This window comes from Chenopodium quinoa, unplaced genomic scaffold (genome assembly GCF_001683475.1).
Source record: "Chenopodium quinoa cultivar QQ74 unplaced genomic scaffold, ASM168347v1, whole genome shotgun sequence".
NCBI lineage: Eukaryota > Viridiplantae > Streptophyta > Magnoliopsida > Caryophyllales > Amaranthaceae > Chenopodium > Chenopodium quinoa.
Genome location: NW_018744080.1, coordinates 2574383 through 2595311, shown reverse-complemented (window position 1 = coordinate 2595311; position 20929 = coordinate 2574383). Strand labels below are relative to the sequence as shown.

The 20929-nt window shown below is 31.6% G+C and overlaps 3 protein-coding genes across 3 annotated transcripts; all 3 read left to right on the top strand.

Annotated features, from left to right (window-relative positions):
- The first annotated feature begins 1874 nt into the window (after positions 1-1874).
- LOC110691364 (shikimate O-hydroxycinnamoyltransferase-like) lies at positions 1875-4892 on the top strand. Its single transcript, XM_021868282.1, has 2 exons — positions 1875-2198; positions 3443-4892. The coding sequence occupies exons 1-2, from the start codon at positions 1875-1877 to the stop codon at positions 4013-4015; spliced, it is 897 nt and encodes a 298-aa protein (XP_021723974.1). The 3' UTR covers positions 4016-4892.
- Positions 4893-9072: 4180 nt separating this feature from the next.
- Positions 9073-13925, top strand: LOC110691475 (remorin 4.1-like). Its single transcript, XM_021868416.1, has 2 exons — positions 9073-10133; positions 13380-13925. The coding sequence occupies exons 1-2, from the start codon at positions 9354-9356 to the stop codon at positions 13569-13571; spliced, it is 972 nt and encodes a 323-aa protein (XP_021724108.1). The 5' UTR covers positions 9073-9353; the 3' UTR covers positions 13572-13925.
- A 3631-nt stretch (positions 13926-17556) lies between these two features.
- Positions 17557-20929, top strand: LOC110691363 (isoflavone 2'-hydroxylase-like). Its single transcript, XM_021868281.1, has 2 exons — positions 17557-19072; positions 20327-20929. The coding sequence occupies exons 1-2, from the start codon at positions 18206-18208 to the stop codon at positions 20927-20929; spliced, it is 1470 nt and encodes a 489-aa protein (XP_021723973.1). The 5' UTR covers positions 17557-18205.

Sequence of the window (20929 nt, the reverse complement as noted above, 5' to 3'; positions counted from 1 at the left end):
CCACCTGCTATTATTATTTTTGACAATTACCACCTACGCTTTTATACATGAGTAGGTGGTAATTGTCAACATTTTCTAAAAAAAACCGAAAGTAGTGAAGAGAATTGAAGGAGAGAGAATATGGAATTAATATGTTGGGTCTATTGGTGAGAGAAATTAATTAAATATTGTAAAAGCTTTTCAAATAAGGAAATTGAGCAAGTATTATAAAACAGCCGAAAAAGGAAAGTGGAGCAAGTATTTAAAAACGGAGGGAGTATCATCTATCCAGTAGAGTATATCATCCAGACAATAGAGGATATCATCCAGTCAATAGAGGATATGATTTAGTTAATTGAGAATATCAAAATCAGCATTTCGTCGGTCCGAATTGATAAAACATTTCGACAGTCCGAACTGGCGCAATAGTTTGTGATTTATTTTTCCTTTTTTTTTAATTGCAACACTTTTAATTTCATTCTCGCTGGTGCGTGCATTATTTTCAATCACCAATATATTTAATTACTAAACTAATATTTGAAGTATAAATGGGTAAAAATATAATAAGATCCCAAAAAATGCTTTTGTCCCTCATCTATAATTAGCAAAGCTAGTGAAAATAGGAAAATGAAAAAAAAAAAATCAAATGTGTTACAGAATAATAAAAACAGGAAAAGTGTTACAAGTTACTGCATACCTTTTTTTTTATTATTATTTTTTTTTTAAGTTGATACCTTTTTATTACTCCCTCCATTTTTTTTTTAAATGCATCACTTGAGAATTTGCACTATTCATATGTTGCATTTGACTTAATTTTTTCACTACTATATAATTTATAAACATGGTAATGTATTGTTGGATTTGTTACAATGTCTACTATCATAATATAATTTTGTTACAATTTTTACTAATATCTAATTAAATATATTAATGGCCAAAGTTGTGTCTTGGCAAATGTGAAAACTCAAGTGATGCATTTAAAAAAACAAAGGGAGTATTACGCTTGCTAACACAATATTTAACGATTAATATCTCCGATATTGTAAAATTATAAAAAGCGGATATTAATAAATTATACATTGAGACGATTCAAACAAAATGCCACATAATTATATAATACCGTAGCTATATATAATCACAAAAGTTAGTCAACGTGTAGTTTGTAAATATTGCAAAAGTCAAATGGTGTCAACTAAAAAAATGGAGGTAACACAAGATTGCATATAAGCTAAGAATAGTTAGAGTATGTCAAAGAGTAATACAACAAACATCACAATCGAGTGTATGCTGCACATTTGCCTGCAGTCAAAGCATTTTTTTTGCGTAGTTTGATGATTAAATGAACAATAACCATTTTAATCAACAAAAGAACAAAGATAAGCTTATTTGTACCCGAATGTATATTAAAAAAAAAAATTAATGCCACAATATTGAACATGTATGCCTATATTTTGCAATTTTCTATTATATTTTAAATTATGCATGGTAGCCCAATGTATATTAAAAAAAAGAACATGCTTTTAGTACTATATATAGTATATTTAACTTCATAGTTGTACATAATAGATATGGTCAGAGATATGATTTTATTCGGCAATTAGTATTTTTAGACGATAAACTACCAAGTTGCGTTCAGCACATTTTAATAGAATACTTCAAGTATATCACCAATAATATAATATGGAGCAATAATGATTTTCACGCACATTTATAATTTAAAATTTTTTATAATATATAATATGTATGGTAGCCAAACTATTGACCAATCTAAAAAGACTATATATGAAGTGCATCCCATGCACCAACTTATAAGCCCTCCATTGTTGAGCATTTCTTAAGCTTTAAACATAAAATTAAATCACCTAAGAATGAGCGTGAACGTAAGAGAGTCGACCATGGTGCGCCCGGCCGAGGAGACTCCGAAGGGAAGTCTTTGGCTCTCGAGGCTAGACATGATGATACGTGCGCCCTACTCCCACTCCGACGTTGTAGCCGTTTATAGTCCTAAAGAAAATAAAATGGGTCACAAAGTTTTCGACGCAAAACTTTTAAAGGAGTCTTTAAGTAAAGTTTTAGTACCATTTTATCCGATAGCGGGAAAACTAAAAATGAACGATGAGAATGGTCGATTCAAAATCGATTGCAATGCGGCCGGAGCATTGTTCGTAGACGTGGAAACAACGCATACGCTTGCGGACTTAGGTGCCGGGTTTCGCAAGGTAGCGATCCCTACGTGCGATTACTCGGCCGGTTTGTCGTTAATTCCCTTACTAATGGTACAAGTCACACGCTTCAAGTGTGGTAGTGTATGCATGGGTTTTGCTACACATCACCATATAGTTGATGCATTGGCATCGGCATACTTTGTTGTCTCATGGGCAAGAGTTGCTAGGGGGCTTGACCTCCCCGTTAAGCCCTTCCATGATCGGGCCGTCTACGTTGCTCCTCGTGTCCCGACTCAGATCAAGTTTCGACATTTGGAGTATGAACCACCTTTGCCACCTCTAACACCCAAGACCCTTACAGGTTAGTGATACAATACTCCCTCTATTTTTAAACTTATAGTTTGATCGACAAATAATTTTAATTATTTTAATCGAATATAATACTTCTTCTATTTCAGAATATATAATTGATATATTCGATTGTTTTTATTATTTGCATATCAAGTTTGATCGTATGTTTTTTTAGCATATTAAAAAAAAAATTATTTTAATCATGAAGTGTTAAATAGGAATTTTTAAAAATTAAAGTTGTATAATAATTATTTACATTAAATTGGAGGAAATTTTTTTAGTTAATAATTATATGCATTGAAAAACATCTTTATTCTTGTAGTTACATGTTCAAAGTGAGGTTTGTCAAAGATGTTATATAGGAGGGGACTTTTTACTTGTACTAGTTACCTCGTCAGAGTGAGGTTTGTCAATGCATATTATACATGCCGGCACATTCACCCTTTAAAATGTCTTACTTCCTCCATTTTTTAATACTTGTAACACTTTCCTAAAATAGAAATATCACAATACTTGCAACACACTATAAAAGGAAAGATATATTAGAGAAAATATGTACTATTTTCCTTATTTAAAGCATATGACCCACTAAATTACAATTCTAACATCCATTCACCTCATTTTAAAGTGTATTATATCATGTGAACCCCACATTTCATAGATACTATGAAAAATTATGTGTTACAACTATTAAAAAACAATGAAGTATTTTCTAGATCATGCATAGCATAATATGTGTTGTATTGTCTCATTGTGTATCACTAATGTGTGTGTATATATATATATATATATATATATATATATATATATATATATATATATATATATATATATATATATATATATATTAGGGAAATGTATGTATGTATCTTACATATTGTCATGGTGATATTATATAAAACAATGATGACTAAAATCTTTATATTACAAATTTACAATAATATCAGGTGAGATTTCCAACCACAAGGGAGTTTATGTTCAATTTCAATAAACTTTACATTAACAACATAAAACTACAAGCAACATTGCAACCCCAAAAGGCACAAACCTACAATCTAAGTACATACGAGGTGCTAGCCGGGCAGGTATGGCGAACTACATGCAAAGCACGTGGTTTAACAGGTGATCAAGACGTAAAACTCTACATACATATAGATGGGCGTTCAAGATTGAAGGGTCCAACATTACCACAAGGGTATTTTGGAAATGTTATTTTCTTTACTGCTTGTATTGCTAAGGCACGTGATATCACGTGCAATCCGGTATGGTACTCCGCGAGTAAGATACATGAAGCCCTAATGAAAGTTCAAAGCACAGAGTACTTAAGATCGGCAATTGATTACCTAGAATCACAGTCGGATCTAGACTCAATCGTTCGTGGGGCCCCACATGTTACATGTCCAAATCTCATGATAAACTCTTGGGCCAAACTACCCACTGATTTAGCGGATTTTGGTTGGGGAAAGCCCAATTTAGTGGCCCATGGTGGAATTATAAACGAGGGACAACGTTTTTTATAGCAAACCCAAAAGAAGAAGGTGCCATTTCATTGAACATTAAGCTTTTTGATGATCACATATCTCTCTTTGAGAAATACATTAATGACTTTCAAATTACTCCTAGTTTATAAATTGGAGAGTTTGAAATAATTAAATCATTTTTGTTTTGATTCTTTATGTTAGTTGAGTGTGTGAAAACAATAATGTACTCCATATGAAATTTCTTTGGTTCAATTTTTATTCAAAGAATTATTAATGTCAAATTGTCAACTATTTATTCATTTTTATTTGATGCATTTCAATTCAATGCTGTACATTGTCTAATACTATTACTCCCTTTTTCTTTCTAGTCAATTTTGTCTTAATCCGTTCTTATTTATCGTTCTCCTTAACTCTACAATAATAATTACTCCACGCACTTTTTTCCCCCTCTTATTTAGCTTTATTCACCTTTTTCTTATAAAAACTCACTTTTTTTTTTTATACACAAATGATACTCTCTCTCGCTCTTTAGCATGATGGTGAATGACATTTGAACTCATGATCTTTATGTCACGCGGAAATGCTGAATCTTAATACAATACATGGGCATGCCAGCTACGTAGTCTAATTGTCGGCCCATAGAAAATGTATCAAGGAAATTTGTACTGTGTATAACCTTAGATTAGTATTGAATTAAGTATGACAAGATTGACAACGAAAGACAAAATTGAAACATTATCGACAAATCACATCAACTATTGTACTGCTCTTACTCCCACTTTAATGCTTAATTGTAAATTAATAATAACACCAATCAAATCTTACAGATCGTAAAAGTAACACGATAAAATTCATAGTAGTATTTTAAACTTAGTAGATACTTTTAACAAAAATGACGTATTCCCTCCATCTTATAGTCTTATACTTGCCTTTTTTTAGCTCAAAATCTCTCAAAACTCCAATGGAGCAAAAACAAAATAAAAAGAATTTATTATTTTCAGGGACAACTTAATTAATACAAAAAAGGGCCTATTAAACTAAGATTTATTTATATTTTTCATTGTTTATATATGTTGAACAAGCTTTACATATAATTTAATCACATAAAATGGTCGTCATTCAAGCTCAAAAAGTAATGTATGATTAGTGATAAACGACAAGAATCAATTATGCTAAAAAGTATGATTAAAGAGAAGATAACGTTAATTATCACGTAAGACGTGGGCATCTAGTAAACCTGAAAAAATTCCAAAACTTAAACCGCACACGTGGCAGAAGTAGACGAGCTTTACCTCAGCGATTTGCATGGAAGGGACCTACGTAACCACTAATTGGGTCCCAAAATTAAAGTTAGTACACGTGTAATCAATTATGTGGGTAAATGGTCTCTCAAATGCTTGACACGTGGATAGTTGTATTGTTCTTGCCCAATTACTAGTGAGTGACACTAGTTCTTATATTAGTGGCTTCACCCTCATTCCCTTTTTTTTTTTTTTTTTTTTTGACTCACACCCTCATCCCTAAATTCTTGAGGTTATTAAAATTACCGTCAGGGTTTAGCATCAAATGTCATCCCCAAACTCATAAAAAAGTAGTGGTCTTTTTTTTTTTTTTATTATTATGTTTGGATTTTTAACTATGAATTAATTTTTACTCTGTACACAAATTAAATATTTAACACTCAATTTTAAAAAGAAAGGGTGGATGAGTTTTAAACTCATGACCCTTATGTCACATTAACTTTATTATCATGTTAGAGAAGTCAACTAAAAAGTTTAAGTTGATCGTTTGATCCCATAAATGAATTATATGCTTTATCAGTCATTAGAATGAATTTGTGCTAACGCAATATATATATATATTAAATTACTTATAATGCATATAGATTAAATTACTTATGCTTGATTGAAAACTATAACTACAAATATTTCATAATGCGTACAATGATTTATAATTTTAAAGCTAAATATACATTATGAATAAAATTACAAATATATTTACAATTCAATTTATATGTAATAAAATTGAGAAAAGGTAAAAAGACGAGAAATACAGAGTATAATTATACTTTTTTTTTATATTATTATTCTTGCATAACTAACAAAATGGCAAATTTAATTTGTAAATGCATTATTTTAACCATTAAAATATATTATTTAAAATTAGTATTTTTTGTCAGAAATTACCAAATAAAACCTAGATTTTGTGAGAAATTACTTTGTAACAAAAATATTGTAAGAAACAATCTAATAAAAGGTAAAATGTTGTAAGAAACTACCTAATAAAATGTAAGATGTTGTAAGAAGCTAGCTAATAAAAGTTAAAATGCTGTAAAATACTACCTTTGTTGGATTTCCACTATTGACGCACCTAAAAACACACCCAAAATCACTGCTATCGTCCCAAAGCCAACACAACCTGCTTGAAATTGTGTCCATCACGTCGAAACCACCATCCAACTAACCTCAATAACTACACCTCTTACCCCAAATATATATACCATCATCTTGAAGCACGAAAATACCCTCACCAACTCGGAATATCCTCCAACTACCATGAATATAACCTTTCTACCTTGGAAATCAACCGTTGCATTGGTTTTGAGGGTATGTTGAGTTGGGTTAACGTTGTAGAATTAGGTCAAAGGTGAAAATTTGGCCAAACATGGTATCTTACAAAATTAAAACTTCACTTTTGTAACCTTATTTAGTCAAACGGGTTAAAATATTAATTAATATTACAAATAACTAAGGTTCATGTTAACACGCAAATATGTTAACGTTTATTTTATTTTATTTTATTTTATTTACTAAATAAGGTTAAAAAGTTGAATTCAATCACTAAACAATCGACACATGCAAGTTACCTCCTCTAATTAACCTGTTACCAAACTAACAAAATCGGTCATGTATTGTTAAAAGAAAATCCTTGTCAAAAGTGGGATTGTTTTGGAATAATCAAAAGGCTAGATTGTTTTGAAAAGATGGAACAAAAATGAAAATTTTTATTTCTATTTTTCCTAAGACAAAGTTGTAAGAAAATTTCTAATTAAAAATCAATTTCAAAGTTTTTTTTTTAAACATAAAAAAGAAGAGAGTAGTTATTAATATAACATGCGACAAAAAAATCCTAGCCTCCTCTCTCTCTCTTCTCTCTCCTAAATTCTAGCCTCCATTGTTAATTTTGAAGGGGCTTTCATCCGATTTCACCGGTGGAAAGCCCCAATCTTTAAATTCTTTTAAGTCTTTTGTTTTTTAGGTTACAATAATAATGTCTCCCTCGAAAGAAAGAGTCTATCTCTTTCGAAAGACAAGGTTTTTTCGATCTCCTTCGAAAGACAAGGTTTTTCGGACTCCTTCGAAAGACAAGGTTTTACTTGTGTTTAATTTGGTCTCCGGTTGTGCGGGGCTACGATTGATTGTGGCTCGAATTCGGGTTACGGAATCAACACAAGAATTAACTTTCTCACAAAATTGCGAAGCGACGACGGATCCACTCAAAAAGTTGTATGAGACAACGAATTGAGAATGTGCCGAATTGTTATATTTATGTATTTGGATTCTTAGCCCTTTCCTGATTAATTCTTTTTTATTTTGATAAAATTCGTTTTCATTATTGTTAATTGTCAATTGTAGATGTCGTATGACATTATTTAATGAAATTTAATGTCCTTTAGGACTTCTTTCCAAAAAAAAATCTAATATATATATATATATAAAGGGGAGTTTTTTCCCGAGTTTTTAGAGAGCCACGTAAGATTTAAGTTTCTTAGCGCGCCACGTAGGATTATATATTTTAGTTGTAGCCAATCAAATAAGAGATTATTATTTTCTTTAAAAATTAAATAATTCAAATGTTATGTAAGTATATTGACGAATGAGATTTCCCGATTTAAATTAATTTAACATAAAATTATTTTAAAAAATTTAAATAAACTGTAAATCGCACGGGTTTCATGTAATAAAATTAATATGAATATGACGTGCGAGATTAAAAGGCTATTTTCACCGACATGCACTTCTAATTTTATAAGGAAAGCTATCATAATCATTAAAATAATGTTCAATTGATAATTACTTCTGTTCAGTTAATCACTTTTTTTTACCCCATCTTTCTTATTCCATTTTTTTCCGTCCACTTTTTTCATTCATTTTTAAAAATAAAAGTTTACAATAATTAAGTTGAACTTTTTTGAAAACAAATGAAGATTATAGAGAATGAATAAGACAATAATGTTGGGAGACTAATCAAACTATCAAAGATAATAATTTTAGGAATTATCAATAGTCTAACTGATAAACGGGTCTGGGCCACACCCGTCACAACTGTCCACTTTATACGCTAAAGAGGTTCCACCTTAAAATCATATGGCAATGAGGGGAGTAGCCCCTTAGCCTTATAAATTGGACAAGACTTTCTCTTTTTTCTTCAATGTGGGATACACATCCCAATATTTCTCTTCACTTTTATATTCTTTCAATGTGAGACAACACTTTCACTCACATGTGGATTTTCTCATGGGCTCAACACTAACTTTTCATCCATAATCAATTTTCCCAAATATCATCATTCTTCAATTTCTAATTCCCAATCCCTATCCATTTGAAACTCATTTTATACTTATCCCGGAATTTTTTTTGGTATCTACCTTACCCAAGCCCCTAGTCAATTATGTTGGTGTCAACTATGGCTAATGTTGACTTGTAAAAACAAACATCGTATATTTTCTAAAAAAAAAAAAAAGGGGACAAAACAAAACATTGTATATTTGTATATACATATACATTATATACGCAGAGTCTTAAAAATCATTTTAAATTATCCACACACTAAATTATATCAACATTTTTATACGGAGTAACTCATTTAATTATTTTATTTATTAGTCTAATATATGCATATATCATGCATATGTATATAGCAGTTTTTAAAAAGAAAAAAAAAATTAGAAAAATAATAATTGAAATTCGCCTTTAATTTTCTTAGAAGAAAACAAATTAAAGACTCTACATTACACTAGTAGTCACTATCAAATCCTAGTATATGGCCTTCCCTAAATGAATCACTTGTCAATCTCATACTTCCAACCTTCAATTTTTTTTCAAACTAAAGTGGGTCATATGTAGTTTCCCTTCTACACATTTTCATCACTACTTTTTTAGCCTATACTATTTCCTCTTTCCTTTCTTTTCTTGAATTCTCCAAAATTTATTTCCACTATTAATCAAATTAAACTCGCATATATCCTCATGTGGTTGATATCACTTCATCTCCCCTTAATTAATCAAAGACGTTAACACATCTCTTAATGATAGTAAATAATCATGCAAATTAATAACCCCTTCTTTTTCTCTTTACTACCAAAAACACGTCAACTATGAACCCTCAATCACCAACCACAAGATCACCAGCCCTACCACTACCACCCTCCTATAGCAACAACAACCACAACGACGATGACAACGATGATGATTTTCGTGACATCCATGCTCTAACACCGCCTTCTCACCCCGTGCCTCCTAGTCGACAACGTATGTTTGATGCTACTAGTCGTCGATCATCCAACCTATCCGTGGCAAGCGACATCACCAACTCTAGCGAAAATTTTACTACCATGAGTAGGGAGTTCAACGCTCTTGTTATAGCGGGGTCCACTATTGATCACAACGACTATAGTACCAATAATAACCAAGTTAGTGGAAATAACGGATATGGATATGGATATGGAAACGGAAATGGAAATGGAAATGGAAATGATCGGAGTAATAATAATATAAATTTAGATAGGATCGGAGAAGAGGAGGGGGAGGCCGAGGAGACTAATCCGTTGGCTATAGTGCCGGATATTAACCCTTTGCCTTCCCCTCCCGGAAGGCAAGGGAATAGGAATGATTCATCATTAGGTCATCATTTAATGGGATCGAGTAGTCGTAGTACAACTACTTATAATAATAGTAACAATAATAGTAATAGTAATAGTGGCGGGGAGATGGCTATACATCATGTAAAAAAAGAGGAGGTTGAAACAAAGATCGCGGCATGGCAAACCGCTAAGATTTCGAAAATAAACAATCGGTTTAAGAGGGAGGATGCGATAATTAGCGGATGGGAAAATGAACAAGTTCATAAGGCTAATTCTTGGATGAAAAAAATAGAGGTAATCTCTTTTTTTTTTCTTTTTTTTTTTTTTTTTTTTTTTTTTTAACTTTCTCATTTTTTTGTGCTAGTTTTAATTGGTCTATGCTTTATATTATAGTATTATAAGTTGAATGATTGGTTAGTGTTATAGTATGGTTAATTTATAATTGGGTATGGTTGTCATCCATAATTATGAAAGTGATTAGACGTTAATTGCGAATTCAAATGCGTAATAGGAAGGTAAGCGAACTAGTCATAGCATCATGATGTTTTTGAAAGTTGATTAAGAAATTGATCTTGATATTTCATCCAAATCGTTACTAGGAGGTCAACTCTTTGATTTATTATAGATGGACTGTGTTTCAAAATTAGTTAAGAGTTCAAATTACACAAGTTTTATTGATGATGATCTTAAACATGTGTGGTTAATACATACAATCCTCATGTACAAATAACAAGTTATTTTACTTTGAAATAGTGATGATTTACTTGCAATTAACTTTTTTGGGCCAAAAGTTTGGAAATTGGTTCTTAATAGACTGAGTGGAAGTTTGACTTGATGTTATTATTGAGCTTATAAAATGCTCTATTTCATACATCTTTGATCTTGATTGTTTTCTAGTTAAATATTTAAGCTTGAGGAGAAGGATGTTTAATTGTTTGCATAATTATTAAGTAAAGTTATTAGGACTCCTTTGATTTCCATACTTTTGTCTCATTAATCATCTAAATCATACATATCACCTTAAAATTAAACAAGTTAGAAGTGTACATACAAAAAAATGTTTTTTTTTTTTTTTTTTTTGACGGAAAAAAAAATGTGTTATTGTGTGTGGAGAAATTTTGTATTATTATGATCAACTATTGGTATCAATTAAGTACCAAAAAAATATACAATTTTATTTATTGGTGTGGATGTAGTTGAAGTTGGTGGTCACTGTCTCAGTGATCCCACCAATAGACAAGGAAAATAGCAAGTAATGCCAATAGAAGATGATGTATCATTGGCCTAATTCTTTCTTGGATCTATTAGATATACGTAATTCTAAGTATCCAACAAAAGGGTAGAATGGAGTGGCACACAATTTTAGAGAGACAATATATTATATAAACTACATTAAAGTGGTATATAGCTCTGTATAACTACACTAACAAGATCATATTAACACTTGATAAAAAAAAATGGAGAAATTATTTTTTAGAAAGATCTATTCCATACAGAAATCCATTAAATGAGAATTGTATTGGTAAGAACCCGAGTTTCGTGGCCCTTGATTGTCACCAAAGATAATAACCATCTATGTTACTCAGACTCAGGTACTCGTTTCTGACACAAGTACATATCCATTTATTTGACTAAGCTATTTTATGAAAAAAAAAACCTTCATAATTTGTCCCAAAATATAAAGTATTAAAGTGTCCAACACATGTTACAGTTTCCATTCTTTCCAACAGGATTTGATATGGTTTATTGAGATGAAACTAAGAGTTTGAGTAATATAGTTGGCGATGACATCCTTGCTAGTAGTCTAATAGATTTAGTGGAAAAAGAATTGATGGAGTTGTACGGTTGTTAGGCGAAAAAGAAAAGGCGCTTAGGAGTGGGGGGACCTTTCGAAGTGTGCTTATATTACTTTAACATATCGTTAGGATTATGCCCTGTGGTCACATACCATACACCTTTAGCGTCAAAGTTTTATAGTTTAATGGCGCTTATTGTATTGCTAATAGTGAGTAAAATAAATTGGTATTCTCCTTATGAACCACTTGAGTTTTCCTGTTTTGTTGAGCACGTCGTTTTTTGTCAAATGCATATAAATCTACATCGTTAGGGTATAGTTTAACGGAAACAAGGTTGTTAGCACTTAGCAAATCGTTGTGAGGTGCATGCTACATAGGTGTTATGGTACATTAGTAAATAGGAAAAATTAGAAAAATAATCCCAACTTTTATCAATTTTGATAGAATAATTCTAACTTTCATTTGGAATAATCAAATTGGTCAACGAAAGTCAATGACATATTGTAATAGGTTATGTGCCACGTGTCAAGCTGCAATTGGTAAAAAAATTTGATTTTTTAAAAAAAAAAACCATAAACCCTTAATCCCCTGCCTGCCACCGTACGTAACCCCCCACCACCACCAACTGCCACCGCAAGCCGTGCCAACCCCTCCCTTCCCCTGCCCAAATAGTGCTCCCCTTTCCCCCCAAACCCTCTGTGCCAGTGTTTCGACCTACCTCCACCCCCAATCCCCTCCGATCCTTTTCCATTCGAAACACCCTCGAAACCACTCCCTTACTCCCGAAAACCCCCAACAACCACTTTCTCAGCGGCGGAAACCCTAGCGACTAGGATTTTCGATGGTGGGGGAAGGATTTTAGGGGTTTTCGGGAGTTGGGGAGGGATTTAAAGGAAGTTTCGAGTGGTGGTGGTGGCTGGAAAAGGATTTTTGAGTGGTGGTGGCGGAAAAAAAGGAGAGGAGGAAGCTGGGTCGCATCACCAGCGTTGGGGGAGAGGGGAAACTGGCGTTGGGGGAGGGGGGAAATCGACACAGGGGAGGGGAGTAGCAACAGCCGCCAGAGATGGAGTAGAAGCTGGGTCGACCGACGCAAGTTGGCCGGATTTGGGGTTTGGCTAATTTTTTTTTATATTTATTTTAACTAATAAATGCGTGACACGTGTCACTTTAAAAAAAACAACAAGAAACCCATTCAACCGGTAACCAGTATTTGGGATTGAAGAAAAAGAAAACCACCCAAAGTTAGGATTATTCCAGAATAAATGAAAGTTGGGATTATTTACCAAAATTGATGAAAGTTGGGATTATTTTTTTTTTAATTATTCCTAGTAAATACTATTATTACGACAATATGTGAATCAAGATTATGATTTTTTTTTTATATAGGATTGTAAGACCTAGGGCTAATCTTGATCTTAACTCACAAATAATCTTAAGACCTAGACAATATTTTTTTCAATGCTCTTAGCACAAACGGTGTACCCTGTGGTAACATCTTCACTGAAAAAACTTTAAATGAAAACTAGTTACTAATTTACGAAGCCATCTATATTGTGATAAGAGTCTTTCAATGAAATCAAGTGATGTTTATTAATTAGTATGATCATTTCCTTCACACTTCCAAGTCATGCACACTAGCTTTACAAACAATTTTGATATGCTTGTTAGTTGTTATTTACAACTATTACAAGTCAAACTGATTTTTGTTCATCTTTGTCAAATTTTCGAAATTGTGAATGTTCAGAGAAAATTGGAAGAGAAACGAGCAAAAGCCATGGAAAAGACGGAAAACGACATAGCAAAAGCACGTAGAAAAGCCGAGGAAAGGAGAGCATCCGCAGAAGGAAAGAGAGGAACCAAAGTGGCTAGGGTGCTTGAAGTAGCCAACTTAATGAGAGCTGTTGGAAGACCACCAGCTAAACGCTCTTTCTTCTAAGCATTTTCTCGTTATTTTTAGAAATTTTATACGCCGTAGTTTGCAATATGATATCTATGGAGTAATACTAGAAAGTACAAAATTTACTAGGCACTAAAAAAAGTGTCCTATAAATGTTAAAATCCTCTGTTTTTTGGATACAGAGGTTTCCAAGTTTAAAAAAACATGTTAGTGTGGTGTGTTTTAAGAGGAAATGCAAGTTAGCGTTTCTCTTTGTTAAACGTTTTGGGTTATCATGGTAATGGTGCCTTGAGCCGTTGTACAGTTTTGTTGTTGTAACTTGTAAGTTACAAGGAACTTAATTTATGAAGTATGAATGTATGATGCATGTTTGCAAATGAGAGTTATGGTGTATACATGCTGTTATCATGTCGTTTAATTAAGTCATAATCAAGAAATGTACTATTATCGTATGACAATATTTACCTTTTGAATTGGAGTTGTTGATAGTGGTGTTATGTCGATTGTTCTTCATCAACTTCGGGGGGCGTGACGCTTGAAATCAGGAGCAAAGTCAGGATTTTCAAGTCATGGGGGCCGGACTTGTTAAACAACAGATTGATGGAAAAAATTAAAATGTACTAGTATTTTATTGTTACAAAAAAAAATTAGTTGAATCGTACTCTACCATTTTTCATAGTAGCAAAATTATCACTCAAATTACTTTCGGGATTCAAATTAGCCTTTGAAGTGGAACCCTCTTCTGGATGATTATTAACTTTTTTGTAAAAAAAAATCTAGTGTTTTTTAATGTTTTGTTCACTTTCAAATAATGATGCAGTGTCGTCGAACCCAGGCTTCTTGGAAAAAAAAGTCATTATCTAACCAATATGACAAGCTTCATTTATTGTATTAATTGTGTATTCATTACTATAAATAATATATTACAGGGAGGCCAAGAGTTAAATCAAGGGCCACAAATTTGGGCCGGGGAGGCCGGGCCTCCACCAGCTCCCCCCCCCCCCCCCCCCCCCGCGGCGTCCCTTTGCCCTTGCTTGAAATACTGCGTCACACAAGTCTTGCAACGCCATGACATCTTAAAACTGGATAGACAAATCTAATATATAGTACATAAAGAGGAGTTTTTTTTTCCAAGTTTTTAGGAGTTAAGTATAAAGTTGGGGGCTAAGTTTTTAAGTTTTTTACCTTTTGGGACCTAGAGTTAAGAATCCGGCAAGTTAACTCACATTTAACTTAACTAAGAAAAATTTAGTCCCTTAGCACTCATTTTAGGGAAAAAACATAATCCCTTCCTTTAAAAAAAAAATCAACATAAATACTGTCAAATAAAAAAACACAGGTGAATCGTTAATAATTTTTTAAAAAATAAAATTTTATAAAAAAATAGATGGTAATCTTCTATTGATTCCTTAACCTTATTGCAATTTCTTTAAAAAACATAAATAAATAAATAAAACTTAATGTAATTTCTCCTTCAGCATTTGGGCAGCCATCTTCACTATTCCCAGCAACCCCTACGACCTTCACCTCCCCCAAAATCACCCAACTATTGCAGCACCACCTCCAAGTTCTCCAACCACCATCCACAACGCGTCCAGCAACCACAAATCGCACCAATTTCGTTTCAACTATCAAATTTTAAGGGGGTTTTGAGCTTCATCTTCGTCATCATCATCGGAGTCGTTGTTGGTTGATGCTCTAGCTCCTGTAATATCAGATCTCGCCGCATGAAACTCTGGGTGCGGCATAGTTTGTGAATATATATATAAATTGAATAGCAAAATAATATTAGTGTAAAATGGCATGATATACGTAATTTGTTTAAATTGTATGCATGATTCCGTCAAAATTATAACTACATTTCAGCACACTAAAAAAGGAACGCTTGAGCAACACTAAGAGAAGATAGGGTGTTAAATTAAAAAAAAAAAATAGTGTCATTTATGAGTATCTAATTATCTATAGGGGACTAAGTTTTTTTTTTACCAACTTTTTAGGGGACTATGTTTTTTAACTAAGGGATAAGTTTTTAACCCAAGTCAATTAAATTTTGACCGGAATTTGCATATGAGGTCCCAAACGGTGAAAAAAAAAACATAGGTCCTAAAAGGTGAAAAACTTTAAAACTTAGACCCCATATTTGTACTTAACTGAAGTTTTTAGAGAGTCACGTATAGTAGGATTTAATTTTTTAGCGCATCATGTAAGATTATAAATTTTAGTTATAGCCAATTGAATAAGAAATTAATAAATTTTTTTAGAATTAAATAATTTAAATGACACTAAGCAAAATTGACTTGTCGTAAAAAATTCAAACAAATCGTACATCGCATGGGCTTCATATAATAATATATTTATAAATTGGAACTGGGCTTATGATATATCGCTAGAAATCTTATTTCAAGGGTTATTCAACCAAATATGATTGAATTAAAGTTATGAGATACAAAAATCATATTTGCTTAGTTTTCGACTTTGGTCAAGAAAAAAGAAAATTGGACTAAGAATTGTGGAATTTGGGCTATGAAAACTACTTAAATGGATGTCGTTTGGGCTAGGAATGGATTGGATTGGATTAGGTGGATAAAATAAGCAAGGGTCAAGAGTTCAAGTAATATTTAATTCCAATGCCCAACCTGACCAATCTAATATATATATATAAAGGGGAGTTTTTTCCCGAGTTTTTAGAGAGCCACATAGGATCTAATATTCTCAGCGCGCCATGTAGGATTATAAATCTTAGTAGTAGCCAATTAAATAAGAGATTATTAATTTCTTTTTTGGCGTGCCATGTAGGATTATAAATCTTAGTAGTACCCAATTAAATAAGAGATTATTAATTTCTTTTAGAATTAAATAATTTAAATGCCATGTAAGCAAAATTGGCGAATGAGATTTTTAAGTTTAAATTAATTAAATATTATATATTATCTTTTAATATTAGGAATATAAAGGGGAGTTTTTTCCAGAGTTTTTAGAGAGCCACGTAGGATCTAATTTTCTCAGCGCGCCATGTAGGATTATAAATCTTAGTAGTAGCCAATTAAATAAGAGATTATTAATTTCTTTTAGAATTAAATAATTTAAATGTCATGTAAGCAAAATTGGCGAATGAGATTTTTAAGTTTAAATTAATTAAATATTATATATTATCTTTCAATATTAGAAATTTTATCTAAATATATAACAAATTTTAGGATCATAAATACAAAAAAAAAACATTATTTAAAAAAAATAAAACAAACCGTGCATCGCACGGGCTTCATATAAAGGGGAGTTTTTTCCCGAGTTTTTAGAGAGCCACAAAGGATCTAATTTTCATAGTGTGCCATGTAGGATTATAAATTTTAGTAGTAACCAATTAAATAGGAGATTATTAAAATCTTTTATAATTAAATAATTCAAACGCCACGTAAGCAAAATTGGCGAATGATATTTTTCAATTTAAATTAATTAAATATAAAATATTATCTTTTCATATTAGGAATTTTATCTAAATATATAACAAATTTTAGCACATAAATATATGTATAAAAAAATTATTTTTAAAAATTCAAACAAACCGTGCATCGCACGGGCTTCATCTAGTCTATAAATATTACTAAAGTAATAACCGCTGACGTCATCATTGTTTACGTGTCACTCTCTCATTTAATTTTTTTCCCGCCAAAATGCAAGGATGATGTCATATTATTTTTTTATTTTTTATTTTTATTCCATTTTGAGCTACCTTATTTAACTGTTTTTAAAATTAAATTCAAATTGAATTTTTAAATTTTAGGTTTTCTACGCATATTATGCTATTTTATTATTTACAAGTAGTTGTTAAAAATAGCTAATAATATACTAAGTAGTTTAATTGATTCTTCCTAATTAAATATGAAAATAATGGATTTTTGAAAATTGTATTTTCATATATAATTAGAAAGTAGTTTTTTTCTCTCAACATGTGCTAATGAGTCTATAGTTCATTTTTTATTTTAAAACCATGCATCGCACGGGACTAACCTAGTTAGCGGTAAAAGGTCACACATACCAAGTTTGGGTCAAGGAGACACAATAAGGTGCCTATAGTACTTGTACTACTATATAAATTATTTTGAAAATATGATTTTTCGTTATATATTGCTTAATCTCTCTCTCAAAGTGTGTGTCAAAAAGATACGTTCCTTTTTTAAAAAAAAAAAAAGATGAAGCATTAGTTTTTCTTTTTTTTTATTATATAAAATACTCCTATTCAAATATTTAAATGTTAATCACTAAAAGAGATTTAAACAACAAAAAAAAAAAAAAAAAATCACTTAAAGAGATTTAATGTACTCAATTTTTTGTTTCCTTAATTAATAAATATTTATATGTTTGAAAGAATAATCAAATTAAGATATAATCTCATCTTACCTTTTTAAAAAAAAAAAAATATCTTCCTTGTATGTTAAGAATCATTAATTTTCTAATAAATATTATTGTATTTTTATTTCCTTATCTGCCAAAAGGCGCACATGCCTTACATGCATTGTCATCATCTTTAACCACCACATAAGACTAATAAATATATTTTTTTGTCTAATGTAGTGATCTTTGACCCTTTATTTCAATTATATATACTATCTCCACTTTCAAATGTAACGACATCCTACATAAAAAAAACACCCATATTCATACAACAAAAACCCATGGAAATGGAGAAAATGTACCTGTTCCTATCTCTTTTAGCAATCATAATTTTCCTTCAAAAAATCTTTCTACCTTCTAAAGCAAAGGACATGAAACTCCCACCAAGTCCACCATCAATTCCTATATGGGGCCACTTACACCTACTTAAGCCTCCCTTCCACAAAACACTCCTAACCCTTGCTAAATGTTACGGCCCAATCTTTTCCCTTCGTTTGGGCTACCAGCCCCTTTTGATTGTCTCTTCTCCATTAGCCGTCGAGGAATGCCTTGACAAAAATGATATCATATTTGCTAATCGACCTAAGTTCATTGTTGGTGAGATTTTAGGATATAACTTTTCGATCCTTAATTGGTCTCCATATGGGGACAATTGGAGAAATCTCCGACATGTTGGGGACTTAACTTTGTATTCCTTTCATAAGCTTAATGATGTGAGCCCTATTCGGATAGATGAGATCCATAACATGATCTTAGAGCTTCTAACCAAGTCCGAGGGTGGGACTCGAAAAGTGAACTTAAATAATATTTTTCATAAGATGGCGCACAATTTTGTTATGAGGGTAATAAATGGGAAGACATGGGATCACATGGATTTGACACCACCCCCTAGTTACATGACAATGTGTGATTTCTTTCCCATATTAAGGTGGGTAGGATTTGGAGGGATTGAGAAAAATTTGAAAAAGATTATGAAAAAGAGAGATGAATATTTACAAAATTTGCTTGATGATTGTAGAGAAAGTATAAAAAGAGGATCATCTTGTAGCAAGAAAGTTGTGACAAAAAATTTGATTGAACAGTTACTAGACTTCCAGGTTGCTGAACCCCATTGCTATACCGATGAATTTATCAAAAGTTTCATTTTGGTAAGATTACTATTACTCCCTTTGCCTCTAGAAATACAATGTGTTAAGTCTTTAAATTTTTAATTAATTGCTACAATTAAATATGATACATGTCAATGCATGAATTTGATTACTCAAATGAGTAATGTCATTAATTATGTATTAATTTAATTATCAATTATGTTCGATTCAAATTATTTAAGTTGATATTTATTTATTTCGAGAATTATCATATCTCCTATTTGATTTGATCCTATACGATCTTATCTATCAAAATATCATCTAAACATATTTATCCTTACATATGTAAATCATAACATAGAATCATAGGAAAGTTTATAATTAATACTACCTCCGTTACACATTATTTGCAACGATTTAACATAAAGTAGAGAGGAAAAATGTCTAATCGTTGCAAATAATATGTAGCGGAGGTAGTATATAATAAACAAAAAGGGAATTATATAATAATTATTTGTAACATAAAATATATATATACATATACATATATACATATATATATATATAATGTGGCTAGTGTGTGGCGAATAGAAATAAAGAAGTGGTAAGTAAAAGAAAATGAAAAATAAAATGACACTATAATACTCCGTATTATTTTTTAGACAACTAGAAACTCTTTAACATACTTACATACTAGAATAGTTTTAGGATAAAAAAAAAAAGGTAAGAAAAGATTATATCCTAATTTACCTTAGTATTTATGAAAATTGTAGTAAATGCAATATTTATTTGTAAAGAAAATATTTGACTATGTAGGTTGTTTTTAGTATCCCTTATTATTAATACTTAAATTATGGTTCATCGTAATCATTATCACAAGAAGTAAGGACGGCCAATGCTCATTAGAAGAAACAAATATTCATTAATGTAGTGTCGTCGATATTGTGAGGAGGAGTGTAATATTTGTTAATTAAGGTATAGATTTCTCAAACAAAAAATGTAAGTATTTCACTTTGATTATTTTTTTTTTAAAAAAAAATGAGAGGGTCAAACATTTTATTTTATAAGACTTAGAAGCTACTTAAATTGTTGTCACATGGTTGAGTGATGAAACTTTTTAGGACCGACAAAATGAACTCTCTTCTACTAACAAGTGTGTATCTCATATCTTTAATGTTAATATTTATAAATGTATTGTGATGTTGTCATACTAGGAATTAATGTATGAAGTAGAAACTAATAAAATTTCCTTTTACTATATAAATGGAGGGAGTGTTACTCATATAAGCCATGTGATGATTTCCTATATATCAGATGCAGCTATTAGCGGGACCGAAAGGTATAATTCAAACCTTGGAATGGGCAATGTCAAACCTAATAAACAACCCAGAAATCATCGTAAAAGCAAGGGACGAAATTGATCTAATCGTAGGAAAAGGAAGACTCGTAAACGAATTTGATGTACCAAAAATGAGCTACATACATTGGATAATGTATGAGACTATAAGACTTTTCCCACCAGAACCAATTCTATTCCCACAATGCTCATCCAAAGAGTGCACTATTGGAGGGTTCCATGTAGATAAAGGCACAATGCTCTATGTGAACGCTTGGGCAATACAAAGGGATCCTAGCCTATGGGACGAGCCAAATGTGTTTAAGCCAGAGAGGTTTGCATATGAAACCCAAGGGTACAAGTTTTTTCCCTTTGGAATGGGGAAGAGGTCTTGCCCCGCGACTGCCTTTGCTACTAGGAGTTTCACTTTTGCTTTGGCTACTCTTATCCAATGTTTTGATTGGGAAGCGCCTATGAAAATTGGTACCAATATTGGACCCAAGGAAAAGCCTTTATTAGAGGTAATTTGTCACCTTAGGTCATCAATGGTGGATGTCGTTGCAGAACTAAAAGTTAATTAA

Coding starts and splice junctions, on each gene's coding strand:
- LOC110691364 (XM_021868282.1), top strand. CDS start 1,875: ATGGTGCGCCCGGCCGAGGAGACTCCGAAGGGAAGTCTTTGGCTCTCG. Junction 2,199..3,442: donor TAGGTGCCGGGTTTCGCAAG/GTAGCGATCCCT, acceptor CAATAATATCAG/GTGAGATTTCCAACCACAAG.
- LOC110691475 (XM_021868416.1), top strand. CDS start 9,354: ATGAACCCTCAATCACCAACCACAAGATCACCAGCCCTACCACTACCA. Junction 10,134..13,379: donor CTTGGATGAAAAAAATAGAG/GTAATCTCTTTT, acceptor GTGAATGTTCAG/AGAAAATTGGAAGAGAAACG.
- LOC110691363 (XM_021868281.1), top strand. CDS start 18,206: ATGGAAATGGAGAAAATGTACCTGTTCCTATCTCTTTTAGCAATCATA. Junction 19,073..20,326: donor TTATCAAAAGTTTCATTTTG/GTAAGATTACTA, acceptor CCTATATATCAG/ATGCAGCTATTAGCGGGACC.